The 17,847-nt window shown below is 41.1% G+C and overlaps 2 protein-coding genes across 2 annotated transcripts in view; one reads left to right on the top strand and one right to left on the bottom strand.

Moving 5' to 3' along the window:
• Positions 1–2,195, top strand: part of FAM3C (FAM3 metabolism regulating signaling molecule C) — a 28,054-nt gene extending 25,859 nt beyond the window's left edge. Inside the window, exon 10 of the mRNA XM_053943242.1 lies at positions 567–2,195. Within this exon, the coding sequence (XP_053799217.1) occupies positions 567–656 (90 nt within the window). The 3' untranslated portion in view covers positions 657–2,195. The remainder of the gene's footprint in view (positions 1–566) is intronic.
• Positions 2,196–7,120: 4,925 nt separating this feature from the next.
• On the bottom strand, positions 7,121–17,613 carry WNT16 (Wnt family member 16). The gene is made up of 4 exons (XM_053943963.1): positions 17,334–17,613; positions 16,988–17,235; positions 14,752–15,038; positions 7,121–8,222 (listed from the first exon to the last, which is right to left on the bottom strand). Exons 1-4 carry the CDS (start codon positions 17,417–17,419, stop codon positions 7,758–7,760), a joined length of 1,086 nt encoding a protein of 361 aa, XP_053799938.1. The 5' UTR covers positions 17,420–17,613; the 3' UTR covers positions 7,121–7,757.
• Between the last annotated feature and the right edge of the window lie 234 nt (positions 17,614–17,847).

The raw sequence follows: 17,847 nt of genomic DNA, 5'->3' as shown, positions 1-17,847 counted from the left end.
CTGTTACAATGCAGCATGTGCCAATGTTGCCTTTAATTACTGGTAAAAGTAGCTTTGTACTAGCAGAGTAAGGATGTGTTTTCTTCTGCCAGCTTTGTAAGGGAGGGGAAACTTAAGTGCAGAAACAGTGGCAGACTCTCGGAGGCAATAATGTCTTACCTGACTGTAGATGGTTGTTTGGTAGACAAATAAAATGTTCTTTCAAATCTCACTCTTTGTTTTCATTGCTTTGTAATTTTAGTATCCTTACTTATTTTTACCTAGTGGTTCATGCTTTAATGCAGTTGGTAATTTCCTTGATTCTCTCTTCCTAAGCAAACATCTATAATAAAATTTAAAAATGTTTCCCCTGTATGGCTTAACTTTTTACCATACACTTGTCTGAGCAAGTTACTTTAAATGGTGAATACTTATAGATTGTTATGTTTGATTCAAAGCACAAGAAGATAATAATGTTTTTTTCTTTGTCCATGGCCTGAAAATAAGTACATGTCTTAAAGCTATGAGTTAAACCAAAATGATAAATGACTTCATATTAACGGCAGATTGATATTTTCCATTTATAGCATATAAAGAATAACAAGGACACAAACAAGTATGAAGGCTGGCCAGAAGTTGTTGAGATGGAAGGCTGTATCCCTCAGAAGCAAGACTAAATGAAAACAGAAGAAAAGGAAAAAGAATATGGAAGAAAATGCACTTTCTGCTATTATTAGAGAGAGGGCTATGAAGGAGACTGTACTGTAAAAACTATTTTTAAAGCATGCAGCCATCTTGTCAGTGTGTGCATGAGCACTGACATTTTGAATATTGGGATTATTTATTGCTGACACACATAGATATTCTTTTTGTAAATATGTCCAAAATAAAAGAAACATCCAATCATTTCTATGCAGGTTTCTTAAAAGCACAGTATTTAGTTTGCCTGTGGTAAATAATACTTGTAGATAACTGGCTAATAAATTATGTATGTGGACAATAAATAGATTGTGACAAATGCACTGTCCTCTTAACAGTGCAATGTTGCTGTGACTATGTAAACTTGGTGGAATATTGTAGATTTTAGTAATACATTAATAAGGAGCTTTATTTTTTTTTATCCTCTGCCTTTTTAATGGCATCGTCAATTTTTATTAAAACTGTTTGGTTATTCTAATACCAAGTGCTCCAAAAATTTATTTTGTGGTCCCCCATCAAAACTGAATAATCAGCAAAGGAAGTGTACATGATAGTATAACACAGATATACTATGAAAAGCACAATAGAATTTTTTTTTCTATCTTTAGGGGATGAACTAAGATAATTATGTAAATAGAATGTGTGATATTTAAAAGCAGCTTGGAAGAATTTGTACTTAACTTGAAAGTGTTTTCTTTATAGAAGGGACTGACACGTTAAGAGCAGTGCTGTGGCTAATTTTTTCTATTTTTTTTTTCAGCTTTTGTACCGCTGCTTAACCATTAATTCTTCCTATGGCTGTTCAGCTGCAGTGGCTGGTCATGCAGTGGATGTGTGTAATGGAAGAGCTTCCTCTTTTAGTTCTAATGTCAGGAAAAAATTTCCCGTCACAAAGAGCTTGTTAGAAAGCAGTTTGCCTTCTAGTGAGAGTTGTTTCAGGGTACACAGCTCTGTACCTTCACCACCTACAGTACTTCTCATGAGCTGGGGCAATTTCTTCAGTGGAATGTCAGAGAGAGCAGTGTATTGGGTTATGCAATCTGTGACTTAGAAACTTAACTGACAATGCTTCTGTCATCTTTTTTTTAATGGGAAAAAAAAAAAGGACCAAGTTTAAGTGGCCTTATTCTTTAGCTTGTATCAGAGCTGTGTGAAGACCTTGCTTTCTTTTTAAACTTGTATTTCTTTTAAGTAGGGCCAGCTTGAACTTTTCCTGAAACTGAGTTATACCATTCTAACTGACTTTGTCCATATTCACAAAATTAGGGCTGACACAGAACTGGATGTAATCTCCTGTTGTGAATTCTGCTATATTACTCAAAAACTTCAAGCTAGTACTATGGGGCAAAGGCACAAAGTATTTTTCAGGAATCAACAGTGAGTTTGACAGAGGCATTGGAAATAGTATTATTGTTGATGTTTTCTGAGTCAAATTCTGTGCACTAAAAATTTCAAGCAATATTGAGACTTACCTTGTAAGAAAAATAAATAATCTCTGATACCAGAGTAAGACTGGATCCTGAGTTGTTCTCTGTGTTTAACTAGCTTTTTAAATAATGTGGTTTCCCTTAATATTAATGTGAAATAGCTATAAATGCACCTGACACAGTGCAATTGCTTTTGTTAAATTTTCCAGATTTTCCTGTGTAGGAAGATGTGTTAAAATCATAGGTATTTTTTCATTGAAGTAAAATCCCCTTTTCTAATCAGTTTGAAATTTTATGTCATTAGTTAAGGCTGTAGTGAAAAACTAATTGTCTAATTCCTGGAATTTTCACAGAAATTCAGTTCTGCTGGTGTATATGCCAGTATTGGCTACGCTGCTATCCAGAATAACACCAAAATAATTTTGAAGTTACTCAGCAAGGTTTTAAGAGGAAAAAAGCCTATTTGGCTGCATTAGTAGTTTCCCTGGACTACATTTGTCTTCGTTCTTATGGCTTTGAATGCCAGTGAATATTTCATCTTTCTTCAAATTAAAAAGTTAACATTTCCTCTGCAAAATTAAATGGAGGATGTGCCTTTATTAGAAATCCAAGTTGACTAAAGATATCATAATTCTCTTAACCCCTTAAAGTTGTACCAAAAGCAAACCTTTTAAACAATGTATTTTAAAACAATGAAATGGTAAAATTATTTTTGTTGCATCTTAAATAATTTGAGTCTTAAAATTTTGATGGAAATCTTCCTCTTATTCTCTTAAGCCATGTCCTCACAGCTGTATGGTATCATATTTAATAAGATTCTTGCCAAATATTTAAAAGTTGTACTGGATTGGCCACACAAATGGGGTCTCCTTGCTTTTCTCCCTCACCATGCTTTATTGACTTGCTTCAAGATCTGGTCCAGCCTTCTCTGCCTTGAGTGGGCAAGTTACAGTATCCTGCTGCTGAGATGAACTCTCTGAAATCAGTGGGACCTTCTGGTAATCTATCTGCGTTTCATTTGAGTTGCCAAGCACAAAGATGACTGTTCTGGCCTCTCTCCAGCTGGGCATAGGAATTCAGTTGCAAAGATAAAGGTACAGGTGCATGAATACTTGTGTGTGTGTGACAAAGCTCCAGGATCCATATTTTCCTATGTGGAAACATAGGTGATGGGACATTTGTAGCATCTTGTAGACTTGAGAACGGAGCAGCAAGGGAAGGGAAGAGAAAGGTTGTGAAGTATGTCTACCTCAGAAAGTAGAGCTGTGAAAAGAGAAGGGGGAAGGACACAAGAAGTTTTCAACTTAATTTTCACTGCAGAATATCCAGCTGGGAGTCAAGGCACCTGAAGATGACTTGAATGTAAACCACAGCTCTAGACTGCTTTATTAGTGGTTCTTTATATGGATTAATAGGAGTCCTAAGAAAGAAACTGAAGGGGGTCTCTGCCTTGATGTATCCTCTGCACCTTCCCTAGTGTCTTTCATGATCCAGCTTTTTTTTTTTTTTTTTTTTTTTTTTTTTTTTTTTTTTTCTTCTCCCTCTGGGAAAAGCAGACCCTTTTACAGCCCTGGTTTCCTGATTGCCAGTTTGGAAAAAGCTTTATTTTGCTCAGCGTGCTTTGCTTTCCAGATGTCTTACTGTGGCACTTAGTTTCCTCAAACATTGAATTGACTGCTAAATGCTTGATGTGTATTTAATGTCTCCTGAACTGTTTGGTTTTTCTGCAGTCTGAGAGTTTTTCAAGAATAAGTGTATTAATAAGAGGCCAGGTGGGTAATTTCAAAAGGGGAATTAATACTGCTGTAAGTGCTGACTGACTTTCCTGTGTAAGGATGGGAAAGGCTGCAGTGCCTCCCTAACTGACTTGGGTCATAGCTAAGGTGGATGCTAAGCAAAGGCCTTTTTATTGATGAAATCCTCTTCAGTTTTAAGGCTGTAAGGCCATTGCCTAGCCTTAATACAAGGGGCCTGTGAAAGAAACTTGAAGAAACCTGTAGAGCTAGATGGGAACTTTTTGGCTGAAGCAGGAAAGTGTGAGAACAGCTCTTGACCTTTCCAGTGATATCATGAGGTGTCAGTGACTCCTGATGCTGTACAAGGGATGCAAGGGACCCTGCTTCTCACCCTCTGAGCAACAGGCCAACAGGGCGCAAACCCCTGAGCTTCAGCCACACCCTGCTCCTGCCTCCCTGGGGGCTGATAAAGTGAAGAATAGCAAGAGAGAACATGTTCTACTTGAGATGTTTGTTTATGCATTTCTGATAACATTAAAGCCACTTTTAGTTCCTCCTTTCTGCCTTTGCAGTTATCCCTTTCAATGTTACAAAGATCTAAGGCATCCTTCATAGACTCAGGTTAAAACAGATTCCTCAGATATCACTTCCTGTGCTTAACTGTCCATCTAGGTGGGTTGGCTCATGTGCTATCCAAATCTTCTTAGCTGAAAATAAACAATTACTTTTTAGGAAGTTAAAAATGGATGACTCTCCACTTAGGTATCTTTTTGCATTCTTCCTTGCCCTATGTTCTCCTCTCCAGAACACACCAAACCAGTTCCTTTAATCTTGTATTTCAGTTGCTATAATCTCTAAATCTGTAATCACCTGTTGCCTCAGAAAGGTCTGTTCCTTTCTTAGGGTGTTGTCCATAGCATGATATAGCTACAGGCTTATGCAAAAACATGAACAAAGGCACTCCAGACTGAGTAAGAATTATGACTCCTCTTTGAGTTTGGTGGATGGCAGTGGAAGACAGTGCTAACTTCTGTGGAACATAGCTTGCAAATGTTTTTTTTTCCTACCAAATGCTACAGCATTCTTTTCTAATTATCCTTTTCAGCCTTGAATGTTTCAGCATTGTTTTTATCATTACAGTGTCAAATTCTCAGGTCTTTGCAGCTGAATCACCCCATTGAAAAACCTGGTGGATACGTTGATTTCTGACTTTTCTATCTTAGTTATCACAGATGCCTCAAAAGGACCTGACCCACCACGTAGATCACTAAACCTTGTGTTAAGTTTTGTAGTATATTAGTTAATAAAATGAACATCATCTGTTTATTGTCATTTGAAGTATGTAGATATGAAAATGCTGTTTCAGGGAATTAGAATATATAGGCAGAGAGGTAGGGATCAGCACAGAGCACTGTAATAGTCCAACTACATTGTCTGCTATGTAAAATGCATGGAAATCACTCCATCCTCTGGAGAGTATCTGATCCCTGGAGGCAGCCAAAGCAGCTGCTTCCTTCTCTTTCCCCTGCTGATCTTGCAATCAATGAACAGGGAAAAAAAAACAAAACCAAAAACAAAACAACAAACTACTGAGTTTAAATAATATTTCAAGGTCATTTTAGATGTCAAAAATTGTATTTTCCCAAGTATGGTCTCAGCAGAAAGTATGATGCTGTTCTATCAGGACTTAGTGCTGTTTAGTCATCTCCCATCCATGCTGCCAATTGGTCCTGTGGCACAGCCTGAGGAACTTGTGGGTTTATTTTCACTGTTGAAACAACCTGGGGTGACAACTCTCTCTTTAGGGTCTTCCACTGTGATATGTCTTCCCTATCCAAGTGTTCGCAGAGAAGGTGTTGAAACCTGTGACAGTGCCTTACTGGCATGCTGGGCACCCTTCTCCGAAGCAGATTTTTTGTGGTTCCAAGATAATAATTTGGTCAGGTCAATGGAGATGGACTGGCCAGATGTAGAGTAAAGGTCCAAACAGCAGATAATGGACTTCATTGTTGCTGAACTGATGTTCCTAAAATAATCCACATAAGGCAGTGAAATACCACAACACAGAAGATTTTGTTTCCTTCCTCCTGACTTACACATCCAATAAAGAGTGACAGTTCAGAATCTGGTCACCATCTTTCCTGGGAAAATGACTGACGACTAGGAAATGAATTCTTCAAAGTAACTTTGAAACCCTCAGCCAAAGTGTCCCAAGCTTCTAAAAACTGGCTGTTAGTATTGAAGAAGTTAAGGGATTGCAAACCCTTCCAAGTTCCCTGGATTTCAGTGGGAGTACTTACTGCTGGAGCTGGGATTTCAGTGTTTGTAAAATGCATTTAAGAGAATAATAAAAAGGAAAGTATGCAGAATACTAATTAACTGACCATTTAGAAAATCATAGTGTTTCTCATCAGTGTATATGAACTGCAATAGTTATAACCACCCTGATGATACAAAGCCCTAACAGTTATGCAGTTCTCTGACTAATTTACCCCAGCACATGCAAACAAAATTCAATTGAAGGCTACTACAATATTAACAAATATCTAACCAACAAATCTCAAGGGCTGTAGTCTTATCATATTAGTTGTGGAAACCTTTTACATAACTTGCATAATTTAAATATTTACAAAATATAAACTTTCTTGTCTTATCAAAAATAGTTCTTTGCACAATTAAACAACAGTAATCCTTTCACATGATGCTTTTTAAGCTAGGCATTAAATCACTGCATAAAAATAAACAACCTTTCACAGATGTAAAATAAAATTAAGCCAACAAATGGAGATAAAGTGTTATAATTAACAGTTTAAATATTTTAATGGTGTGAGCCAATCCATAAATTGTATTGTGCATTGAACTTACTGAGGATGCTACCTAATGAAAAATTCTAGCTGCTGATTCTATAAAGAAAATCTGTTTTAAAAACTCCATTGCTTTATGGCAGATTCCTTTGGGCTAAATCTCATGTCGTTAATTTTGATAATGATGGTGAACCACCAGTGAGATGGTTGAATGTGGCAGGTTATTGCATAGAATTCAAGAGTGGGGTGACAACCAGCTGACTTGCAAAATGTGTGCTCAGATACTCAGGAAATGCCTGCAGAGGGTTTTATTTCCTTCAAATATCAAACTGTACTTCTGTCCCTTCTCAGACCTGTCCCTTGTGTGTTTGAAGGTTAAAAATCCTAAGATTGCTGTTTGGTACCCCATTCACATTCACCAAGCTGTGCTCCTGCCTCTCTCCCCTGGGCACAGCTTGACCCTCCTTTTCCAGGCAGACACTGCTGAGCTCTCTGCAGTCACAGACATTCCTCGCTTCCTGATGCTTTTCTGCACACTTTGCAGAAGGCAGTTTTCTGAACGGCTGCAAAGCAAATGCTTCGTGGTCAACAGCTGAACTCTTTCCCTATCTTTGTCTCTTTCCCTATCTTTGTGGGTTTTTCTGAAGTCTGCAGAAATGAACTAACTAGTGGATCCATCTAGTCCCAGTTTTAAAAGCACAGACATGAGCACTATGTCTAATGTGTCTTACAAACTCTCTTAACTCTCAGGCTAATGAGATCTTGAGATTTCTCCACTGTACCTAGCCACCACACGGATCTTCAGGACATTGTGTCTATTAAATACTTGAAAAGTTTAGCATCTGTCTCTGCTTATGGAGTAACATGTTAAAATGTTCAAATGTGTCATCAGGAGTCCTTTTTGCTGTTTAAGCTGTCCCTGCATGCAGCCTGATATTTACTCAGCTGTCGTTTCAGTTGAGGCATGCTTGGATACCCATTGTCTGGCAGTACCTGTTCCCCCTGAGGCCGATCCCTCTGAAATCCCACATGGTAACAGTGATTGCTGCCCCTGCAGCAGCTGTGTGCACTACACAGGGTGGATGGTTTGGCCATGTTTCCTGTACTTCATCTTACTTGCAGGTGTGTACGTCGGTCATGGTCTCGCACCTCCTGCAGCGCACGTAGCAGCACCAGACAAACTTGCACTCGCACCTTTCCACGTGCCTGACAACGTGGGTGTTGTACCCACGCCCACAGCACAGCAGGTTACAGCCCTCAGGTCCCTGTGAAGTGCGGTTACATTCTCTTCCCTGAGTTCCAGGGATCCCCAGTTTTTGGTCTTCGACACAGTAATTGGGTGATTTGTTTACATACAGCAGGTCCTCCTTCCCAATTGGTATTTTTCTCTGGCTTTTCTCTTTCCTGCGTAGCTTTTTTTTCAGTCTGTCTGATATTTGTATGCTGTTTTCATACTTATCCTTTAAAAACCGGCCAATCTTTTCAAAGGATGGCATGGTTTTCCAACAAGTTTTCACAGCACAGGACCCAGAAACACCATGACAACGGCAATCCACAGACATCAGTTTTGCTACAGCCTGAAAGCAAAGGGAGAACAACATTTGAATGTGGTCTTTCATTCATGAGGAATGTTGCCTGACATCAGTAGCACAGAGGTCTCAAAGTATTTAATATTACAGCTGTCACTGCTATTTCCATAACAGGGAAGTCAGAGCACGTGTTAGGGACCAGGTTTCCCATCCTGGACCCCCACTATGAGAGGCATGATCTTCAGACTTGCTCTTCATTTGCAGTTTCAAATGGCCATAATGTAGCAATATTGATCACAACAGTGAAAGCTGTGATTTCTGGACGGCTTTTCATTTTGGAGGATCCTAAATACCTGAATGACATGTCCTGTGTTGCTCCTCCCATTGCTGGAATGCAAAAGGCTCTCATGGGCAAAAGGGTCTAGTGGGTCTAGCAGAAAGGGAAAGCAAGGATAGGAGAGGTCATGGCACCCTTCCTATTTTGGAAGACACTTACTGGCAAGTAAGTGCCCAGTTATGTTGCCTTTTAAGGGTACTTTACAGCTACCATGAAGATCACTAAACATTCACAACCGTTTGTAACTAAGGCCACAGGAATGGCTGAAGTCACACAGCAGTGCCTGGGCAAACAGTGTGGCTCAGGACCCAAAGCAGCACAGGAGGAGGCACCTCAGGGCAAACTTTTGGAAGAGCAGAAGGATGCCCACATATCTGAGCTTCACAGAAAGTCTGTCAAAAGACCCACCATGGCTTAGCAGAGGTGTCCTCGGCTCAGGTATTCTGTAGTAAATCTCAGATGCTTCTCACTTATAGTCTTGAGCCCTGTTATTTTAATTTAGACATTACTAGTTCTAGTATGGGTTTCTAGTGTTTCCAGTTTTGTAATGGCTCTATTTAACACAACTAGGTAGTTGCATTCCTATTACTTTTATAACTGTCAATGTTTTAGCAAGTTTCCACAGTTATTGCCAACACTTAAATACCCTTAGATGAGATACTTTTCCATGCCCATGCAGAAGCACGAGCTGGGCTGAACAGTAACTGTCTCACGAACAATGCAAATCTGAAGCCTGTGTTAAGCTTTTTGTAACACACAACTTTGGCTCAGTTTATAGGATATCAAGCCTGAAATAACTGGAATCTGTAAACAAGCAGTAACTTCCTTTACCTCATATCCTTGAGACTGATTCAAACACTCAGGAGACAATCAATACAATACTTCCTTCTCTAACATCTAATAGTCATTGTATAAAATCATATAATTAGTCTTGTGATAACCCTCACATTAGAGTTTGAAAAAGGCATTGAAAAATCACACATGCGCAGATATAGTACAAGATATAGTTTTTGGTTTGTTTTACATTTGCATTAACATACCTTCTGAAGCCATCCTGTAGACTCATATGGGCCATTGGTTAGTAGTGTGGAAAGCCCATGTTGCCGTCTTCCATTTTACTAACCTTTGCCCCCATATTTAATTTCCACAATCAAAACAATTGGGAAATTTAACAGTAACTGTAGATTTTAAATTAACTTATAGTAAGTTTGTCTTGAAACTTCTCATGCATCAAGGTCAATGCATATTCAAATTAATCCTCTTTGGAGGAACTGCTTTTATCAAAACATGGGGAAAACAAAAAAAAAGAAATCAACATCCCAACTACATGATGTTTATTACATTTCATCCTAAGCCTTTGCTTATCCCTCAGCCTCCACACATACTAGCTGCTGTCAGTCTATGTCTTTCTGAAACTAAATTAAAAAAACAGAAGACAAATCTAACATCCTCCTCTGGTTGCCCCTGAAAAAGTAGTTTCATTTGTGCCAGTTCCTAAGCCTTGATTCTGCAGTGAGATCTGATACCTGAAATCCTATCAAGCCCCACTGGCCCTCTGTAGGACCAGAAAAAAACTCAAGTCCCAGACTCCATATTGGTAGCTCAGGCAGCACAAATACCATCCTCAAAATTCCAAAATCAGTCAAGGCATACAGCAAATTAAATTAGCTATTTCTAATCTATATGCTAAACTGGGACTTTCCATCATGGTGACTGTGGTCACTGAAGTTTTGGGATGAGTCCAGCATGGTTACTCCATTGGTTTCACTGGGCATTGAGGCCTCCTGGCACATTCTGCCCCAAAGACATTGACTCATGCTTGAGCTGGCATTTGCATAAAATTCTACAAACATTTAAAAAAACCACATGGCTGAAATGTTTGCTTGGAGTTGCATCTTTGGTGAATAAACAGGAACGATTTGTAGGTGGAGGTTACTATGGAAGCGAAATATGCAAGACATTCACAAAAAACATTAGCAAGAAAGAGCAGGCATATGCCCTGACCTAGAACAGTCATTAGCCTTTGCAAACTGAACCTGGCAAAGAGGTACTCCTGTACAGGAAATACTTCCACATCCTGTGGGCTGGAGATTTTTCTGCACTACTGGAAGAAATAAGAATATTGCAACAAGCAAACTCTCATCCATCAGCACACACAGATTCTTTTAGTGGCAAATCAAGTGCTAGTTAATGCTGGTTGATACTTACCATGTCCTCTACACAGACTAGTTTCTCTTTAATAGATAGACTTGACCTTGCTCATATCTCAAGAATCTGTCAATAACAAAATCACTGGGTAGTCAGAATATTAATCATTAAGATGTAAGAGTGATTGAGGCAGATGAGAATTTAAAATACAAGGACAAAAAGTCTGTCAGAAGACAGATGACCAAATAAAAATGTGAAGGAAAACAAGATATCAAAAAATAAATCTTACACATGACTTAAAAATAGAGAGAATTTAATAGAATTTTTCCAATTTTGAATGATGTTATTTTTATCAAGTAACTACAATTTCAAAGTAGTTTTAAATCATATTGTGCTACTAGATTTATAAGGTTACAGATGTAACCTTATATAAGGTTACATATAAGGTACATAAGGTTATATATAAAGCTCTTACTAAGGGTAGAAGGATCCAGAAATTGTCAGAGGAAGCTCTGGACATGACTGCTAGGTGCTAAGGGTGAGTTACTTCCATGTGGGCAAGTAGCCCAGCAGATGACGCTCAAAGAGTTTTTCTCTGAGGATGAATTAAACAAAAGTAGAAGAAGATAGAATTTTGAAACAGGATCAGAAACTGCTGTTGAACTCTTAGACTGATATAAAAATATAAAAATGCAGCATACATTAGCAGTGTATGAATGAGCTGATTAATGAAAGAAATACAAATGTGATTCAGTGTCTTGCTTCCCAGTTGCTAGGATGGGCAAATTTTAAGCCTGGACTCCAATATACTTTAAGTTGCCAGCACAGGGAGGTGACATTTTGCTTTGCTTGATCACAGAACATGCTACTGCATCTCAGTCTGTCATGTGAACTTCAATGAAAAAGCTCCCATAATTGAACATCTGGCAAAATTTAGGGATTGGGCATCTCCTGATGGTACAAACAAACCTAAGATTGTGCCTATAGAGCCAACATGGCCTTCAGGTGGGACACAGCTGCAGCATACACCTGTGTCTCAGTAGTGCACAGTGATTGCTGGGACCATGACCTCCAGACTGACTACACAACCAGTGTTCTGTTTCACATTTTAGGTTCATATGGTGAATCTGTTCAGTTATTCATGAAATAGTGAGAGGATTCTCCATATGAAACAAAATTCCATGGAGAGCTTCAGAGGAGCACTGTTACGGAAACCTAGTGGATAGATGTGTCATTCTGAGCAAGGTGGGACAAGTTTCTTAGGTGGGTTATGGTACTGACTGATGTCTGGTGAGAAATGACCAGTGTGGTGACTGAGCTGGGTCCACCAGTGTTGTGGTCAGCCACAAGCCCATCTGAGCAGTTCCTCCTGCCCCTATTGCTACTCAGCCTTGGTGGTACAACACGCACAACAAGAGTGCAGGGTTAAGTGATGAACAGAGATGAACACTGCTCTTTTTTAAAATTAAACCTGAGAGAAAGATAATTTTTTTATCTGTATTCCTTTCACTAATCCAGTACAATTAACAGAGAGAGCAGCACAGGGTAGGAAACTGTGGCTAGAACAGACAGATGGGGCAGAAAGCAGAGACTGATTTGCAGCAGAGTGTCAATGGAAGCTTGCATACCCTCTAATGCCCGTTAATGCTTAACACGTTCAAGTTAAGCTTTCTGTTTGCAGGCACTGCTCTCAGCTGTGAGACAAGGACTGCCAGTACTTGTTTTGTCACAGGAACCAATGCCTGTAATCAAATGTTGCAATTTCAGCTGCTGGTAGAACTAATATGATTATTCATGAAGACAAGCAGGTGCCTTACCAGAGGTGCATCACTTAAGAACAATTCCAAGCTTGGCGAGCCTCTTACCAATCCACAAGTATTAGTAAAAACAAACTCTCCAAAAAAGTCCCACACCAAATAAATTTCCACAAGTGGAAAAGTGAGCAGAATTTTTCCAGCAGTAAAATAATACAATGATAATGAACCCATAGTGCCTGACTCCCCACCTCCTTTTGTACAAGGAGCAGAAAAGCCCAACTCACATACACACATCTAAGCACACTGAAAATTGCCATGCTAAAAGATGATGAATGTTTAACTTCTAGCAGAATAAGGATGCAATTTGAATCTTCTGAGGGTCACATTAGTGGGCAACTCAAAAGACACACAGTTTTAAAGTTTTTATATGTTGATATGAAAACTATGAGATGTGGAAGTATAAAATAACATTTTGTACTGAAATAGGAGAGAAACAAGAGAATTCTGCACATACCAGTTCTATTACTAACTCCAAACAAACACAGAAGTACTGTCCCTGGAAGACTGCTCTTGCAAGACACCAAACCAGCAACATGATAGTATTTATTACAAAAGATCATAAGATATCAAAACATTCTTCTTGTAAGCCCCAAAACATGAAGGCAAACATTTTTTAGCATCTCCTAGTTAAGATTTGAAAATACAAAAAGAAGAGTTATGCTAAACTTTACTTCAGATAATATTGCTGCTAGAAATCCCAAGTACCAACAATAAACATTCTTTTTCATTCTGGACAGTGATCAAAATATTTGCTTTATCCTATATTTTTCCACTAAATTACAAAATATTAATGCATGGAAGCTGACTATATATATTTCTTCCTTAACTATCTCACTCTACAAATATGATAAACAACTCTTTGCTCTTTCCTTAAGGAAATAATAATTTAATCTTCTGTTCCTCTTATTAACATCTCCTACTACAAGATAGCAATCACTTTCCTTGGAGATGATTTAGCTGACTGACATCTAATTAAACTCATAGCTTTTAGTTCTCAGTTTTTACTTAGGTTTGAAGTTTGCTTCAACTTACTTCAGTTATAAAAAGGATCTTTGTCACCTGGAATCATGGAATGATTTCAGTTGGAAGGAACCTGAAATATTTTCTGCTTTTCCAACTACATAGCTTAAATGAAATAACACATATTACCTGTAAAAATTACTTCAAATTAAAGTAATTTTCAATTTTATCACCATGGCTCTTAGGTTGGCTTACTATGGCTACTCCTTGTCTATGGTAGATAGAAAAGTTGATTACAGTAAAACCCACTGATGCTGCTTCCAGCTACAGGAAATTTCAGAGTCACAATGGAGTCCATCAATATATGTAGTCAAAACCAGGTTTTCCCTTTTTTTTTCCCTTTAGTTAAAGCTGTGTTGCTGAGCAAAACAGATTTAAAGTATTATGGGCCCAGAGAGCCATTAAAGATGAAATCTCCAAGGTAAAGCAAAGAAAGTAATTTTAAAGGAAAAATAATACTAAAAATAATAAAAAATAATACATAATACAAAATAATACATAATTTTAAGGGAAAAATAATACAAATCTCTGCAATTCCAGATGAAAGCTCCAAGCACTAGATTACAGGCTCACATGTCCCTGTATAGGCTATTGCTGCCCCCATTTTACATCCTCTGCAGGACAGGAAGGAGAATCCAATGTCACACACCCAAACACAGTTTTCCTCAGCAGCCCTGGTTTGGAAGTTCTTTGGACTGAAAAAAAGCCATCCAAAATCAGTTTCCTTTCATTTCTTTGATGCATGTCCTAACCAATGAGCTACTTTGAAGGTGTCATTTCTATCCCATGTTTTTAAAGAAAATATTAACTCTTGATTTCCCCTCTGAACAATGTTAAACTTGCACTCTCAGGTGTGGACTGCAGGCTGCAGATGAGTAATGAGGCCTTGTGTCTAGCTGGCCTTCTCAGTCAGTATTAGGGAGAATTATAAATGCAGGTCATGATAATAACAGAATAATCAGTGACAAAAATCATATTATCATGATAACAGGACTATTTCAACTTTGTAACTGAATATCAAATATCTAATTAAGATAAATTTACTATTTAAGCACTGAAGATCTATTACTTATTTTGTGGATTTTATTTTAACATAGAGAAATTAGTTGGTTAAAACCAGCTTGGATTCTGAGTTTGTACATGTTTCTTTGGTGATGTTACTGCTGTTCTTGCCAAGGCCCCACCTCCTTTGGCTGATGCCATTTTGTCAATGAAGGTGATCAAGCAGCTGCTGCCACACCTGAATGACACTTACCTGCCTCCCAGCCTCGTTGTTGTGCAGGTTCATCGCCACCAGCCCGCTCCCACTCTTGCCTGTTACGTTCTTGAACGGCACATCCAGGAACTTTCTGCTGAAGGACATTCCATAGTGGATATCGTCAGAGCAGCCGCCCCAGTGCCAGCCCTCGCTGGCCGAGCCGCCGTGCTGCAGGGTGACATCGCAGGAGCACTCGGTCATGTTCCCCGCGCTGCACGACCGCGTCACCGAGTGCACGAGCCCAGCCGCCGTCACTGCCGAGATGAACGCGGTCTCCTTCGTGCCTGCACAGCAAGGCGTGGAAACGTTACTCCATAACTGCCTCTGATCACCTTCTTGGCTGGGCTACAGAAAGGGACTTTACAAGCCAGATGACCATTAAAAGGGAACAGTTACAAGTTTAAAGTCATCGCAGCTTGGTCTATAGTGTGAATTTGCTCAAAGCAGTGGATGTTCATACCCCAAAACGACTTCAGGGCCTCTTCATATGGCCATGCTATTAATGATGCTGTTTCTCACTACTTATACAATGCAATTTTCGGTAACTTCTTTCTAAATCTGATTAGGAATTTTATTTGCCACAGAAATTTTCAAGCCAAATAATAAATAAAGAATCAAACTCCAAACCAACCACATTCCAAACCCCTTTCTCTCCACTCTGTTTTTCACTATCCATATTGATTTGAAGAAGAAAAGGTCAGTCTAAATCTCAGAGAAGTTGTCATGATCCCAGGTTACTTTGGTACAGGGCCAAAACTTACCTCATGCTAAATTTAGCAAACATTGATGTTCTTCTAATTCACAAAGGTTGCAAAGAGCCCCAAAAATCTTAAACCAGGCAGAAATCAGCACAAATATATTTAGGCCATGTGCCTTTCCTAGGATAAGCTGGCCATGGGAAAGACAGCAGCATGAAAGGCCTTTACTTGTTAGACTGTATCTCAGAAGAATCATGGAGGGACCTGCCCAGGCTTCTTATGCCTGCCGCATTCTCTGACACTTCTGGCATAATGTGGCACCCAGCCACATTTAACACCTTACTGTGTTAAGTAAGGCATACTCTAAGCAAATTGAATATCACTGAGTGGTCAATAAATGCAGATGAAATTTTACTGAAGTGGGCAATTTTTCACTGTTGTGAAAATTATTTCTTTCCAGTCTTCAGAGTTTCTGCTCATGGGCAGGAAAAGTCGTGTTTGTTTCTCCTGTTTGTATTAGTCTGTGGTGCCAGTACCATCATAAAAGTCTTCCACAGTACACACTAGTGAAGCTTTGTGGGTGAACAGTGGCATTCATTTATGGGTCTTCAGAAACAGTCCTTCCTGTTGAACAGAAGGACTAACACACATATGGCTCCATACAGTGGGGAAAACTCTTGTTTTCTTTTTTCCCCTCTTTCCCTATTTGGAATATGCACCACTTTTTATTCCTCACTTTATGTTTTCATGATTTAAACTTGTGGGTTTTACACTGTTTTAGTACAAAGTGAAGATTGCATGAACACAAAGTGAAGTACCACAATACTTACAATCATATCCATCACACAATCAGTGACCAGGGAGCTAAAAAAGTTTTTTGCAGGATCCCTGCAACTTGCAGGAAAGCTTTGGTGTGACATTTGATACAAAAAAACCTCATCCTTGTTTCAGTGGAAATTCCAGCAATTTCATAATTATTTTATGAAAAAAAAAAAAAAAAAAAAAAAAAAAAAAAAGCGGCTTTGGTTTCATTGTGCTGATCAATACCACATAACTGAGCACATATGATATATTTTAAAGAATTTCACATTGTATTTAGTGCCCTGAGCAGACTTTTTTATCTGCAAGTGACTTTTTTGAAATAACATGTCATAAGCCCGCTTATTTAGTAACTATGACACAAGGGGATAAACCCAACATAAGTCTCACAACAACAGTATTTCAACATAGTTAAGTGGATCTACCTACGGGCAGTGTCAACCACGGACGTTCTACGCGAAAATTACAAGAAGCAACCACAACGTTGCAAAGACAAGGGCAGGTTTCCTCTGCTCGGTGCATTTCGTGTGCCTGCGGTACCTCCCGGGACGTCGGCAGGACCGCCCGGCCCGGCTTCGCCCGGCTCTGCCGACGGGACGCACGGACGGTCCCCGCCGCCCCACGGGGCTCCTGGCCACGCAAAGCGATTACCCCGGGGCAGCCTCGGGTCCCCGCCCCGCCGTGCCCGCAGCGGCCCCTCCGGAGCGGTCACTCACCGCTGCTGAGCTGCTGCCCGAAGGCGGCGGGGGCGGCGGTCCCGCGGCGGGCGGCGGGCGGCGAGCGGCAGTCCCAGCGCTCGTGTCGGAACTGCCTGCGGCACTCCTGGAGGCCCAGGCGCGCTCCCTCTCGGATCGCGGGCATCAGCTCCGGCTTCTGCTCGCACACGTCCTGCTGCCGGCGGCTCAGCGGAGGGCTGGCGCAGCCCGGCTTCTCGGGCCCGCCGGCCGCGGCGATGCCCAGCCACCTGCGGAGGCAGCCGCCCGTCAGCGCCGGGCCCCGACGGACACGAGGGGACGGGCTCCGCGCAGCCCTCCCACCCTGAACCCGCGCTCGGCTACTCACATCCAGGTGCTGCCGGCGGCGGGGCAGAGGGCGAGCAGCAGCACTGCCCGCAGCAGGCACGGTCCGAGGGGAGCCCCGCGCCCCATGGCAGCCGCATCCAGCCCCGCCGTGCAGCCGCCCCTGCCCACGGCCCGGCCCCGGGCAGCAGGGACCGAGGGGGACTGTACCCAGGGGCACCCCCCTACTCGGGTTTCTGCCCCTCCAGGGACAGGAGGCAGCCGGCGAGGCGAGCCTGGGCCGTCGGACGGCCCTCCTGGGGAGGCTGGGCTGACAGGGAGGGTGGCAGGAGGGGACACATCGGGAGCGCTCGGTTCCTGTCAAGGTGAAAAAGTTGGGATTGATGTTTTCCCCGGCTCCTTCCCCGGCTGTGCCTCCCAGCCCGTGCATTGGCCGCCCGGGGGCCGGGGCGGGCCGGGGCGGGCCGGGCGGGGGCGCGGCGGGGGCTCCGCTGCACAAAGCACCGCTCCGCACGGCCCCGCACGGCTCCTCACGGCCGCGCCTCTGCGGTGCTGCC

This window comes from Vidua chalybeata, chromosome 5 (assembly GCF_026979565.1).
Source record: "Vidua chalybeata isolate OUT-0048 chromosome 5, bVidCha1 merged haplotype, whole genome shotgun sequence".
Lineage (NCBI taxonomy): Eukaryota > Metazoa > Chordata > Aves > Passeriformes > Viduidae > Vidua > Vidua chalybeata.
Note: the sequence above shows the minus strand (reverse complement) of the source record. Positions and strands in the feature narration are given on the sequence as shown.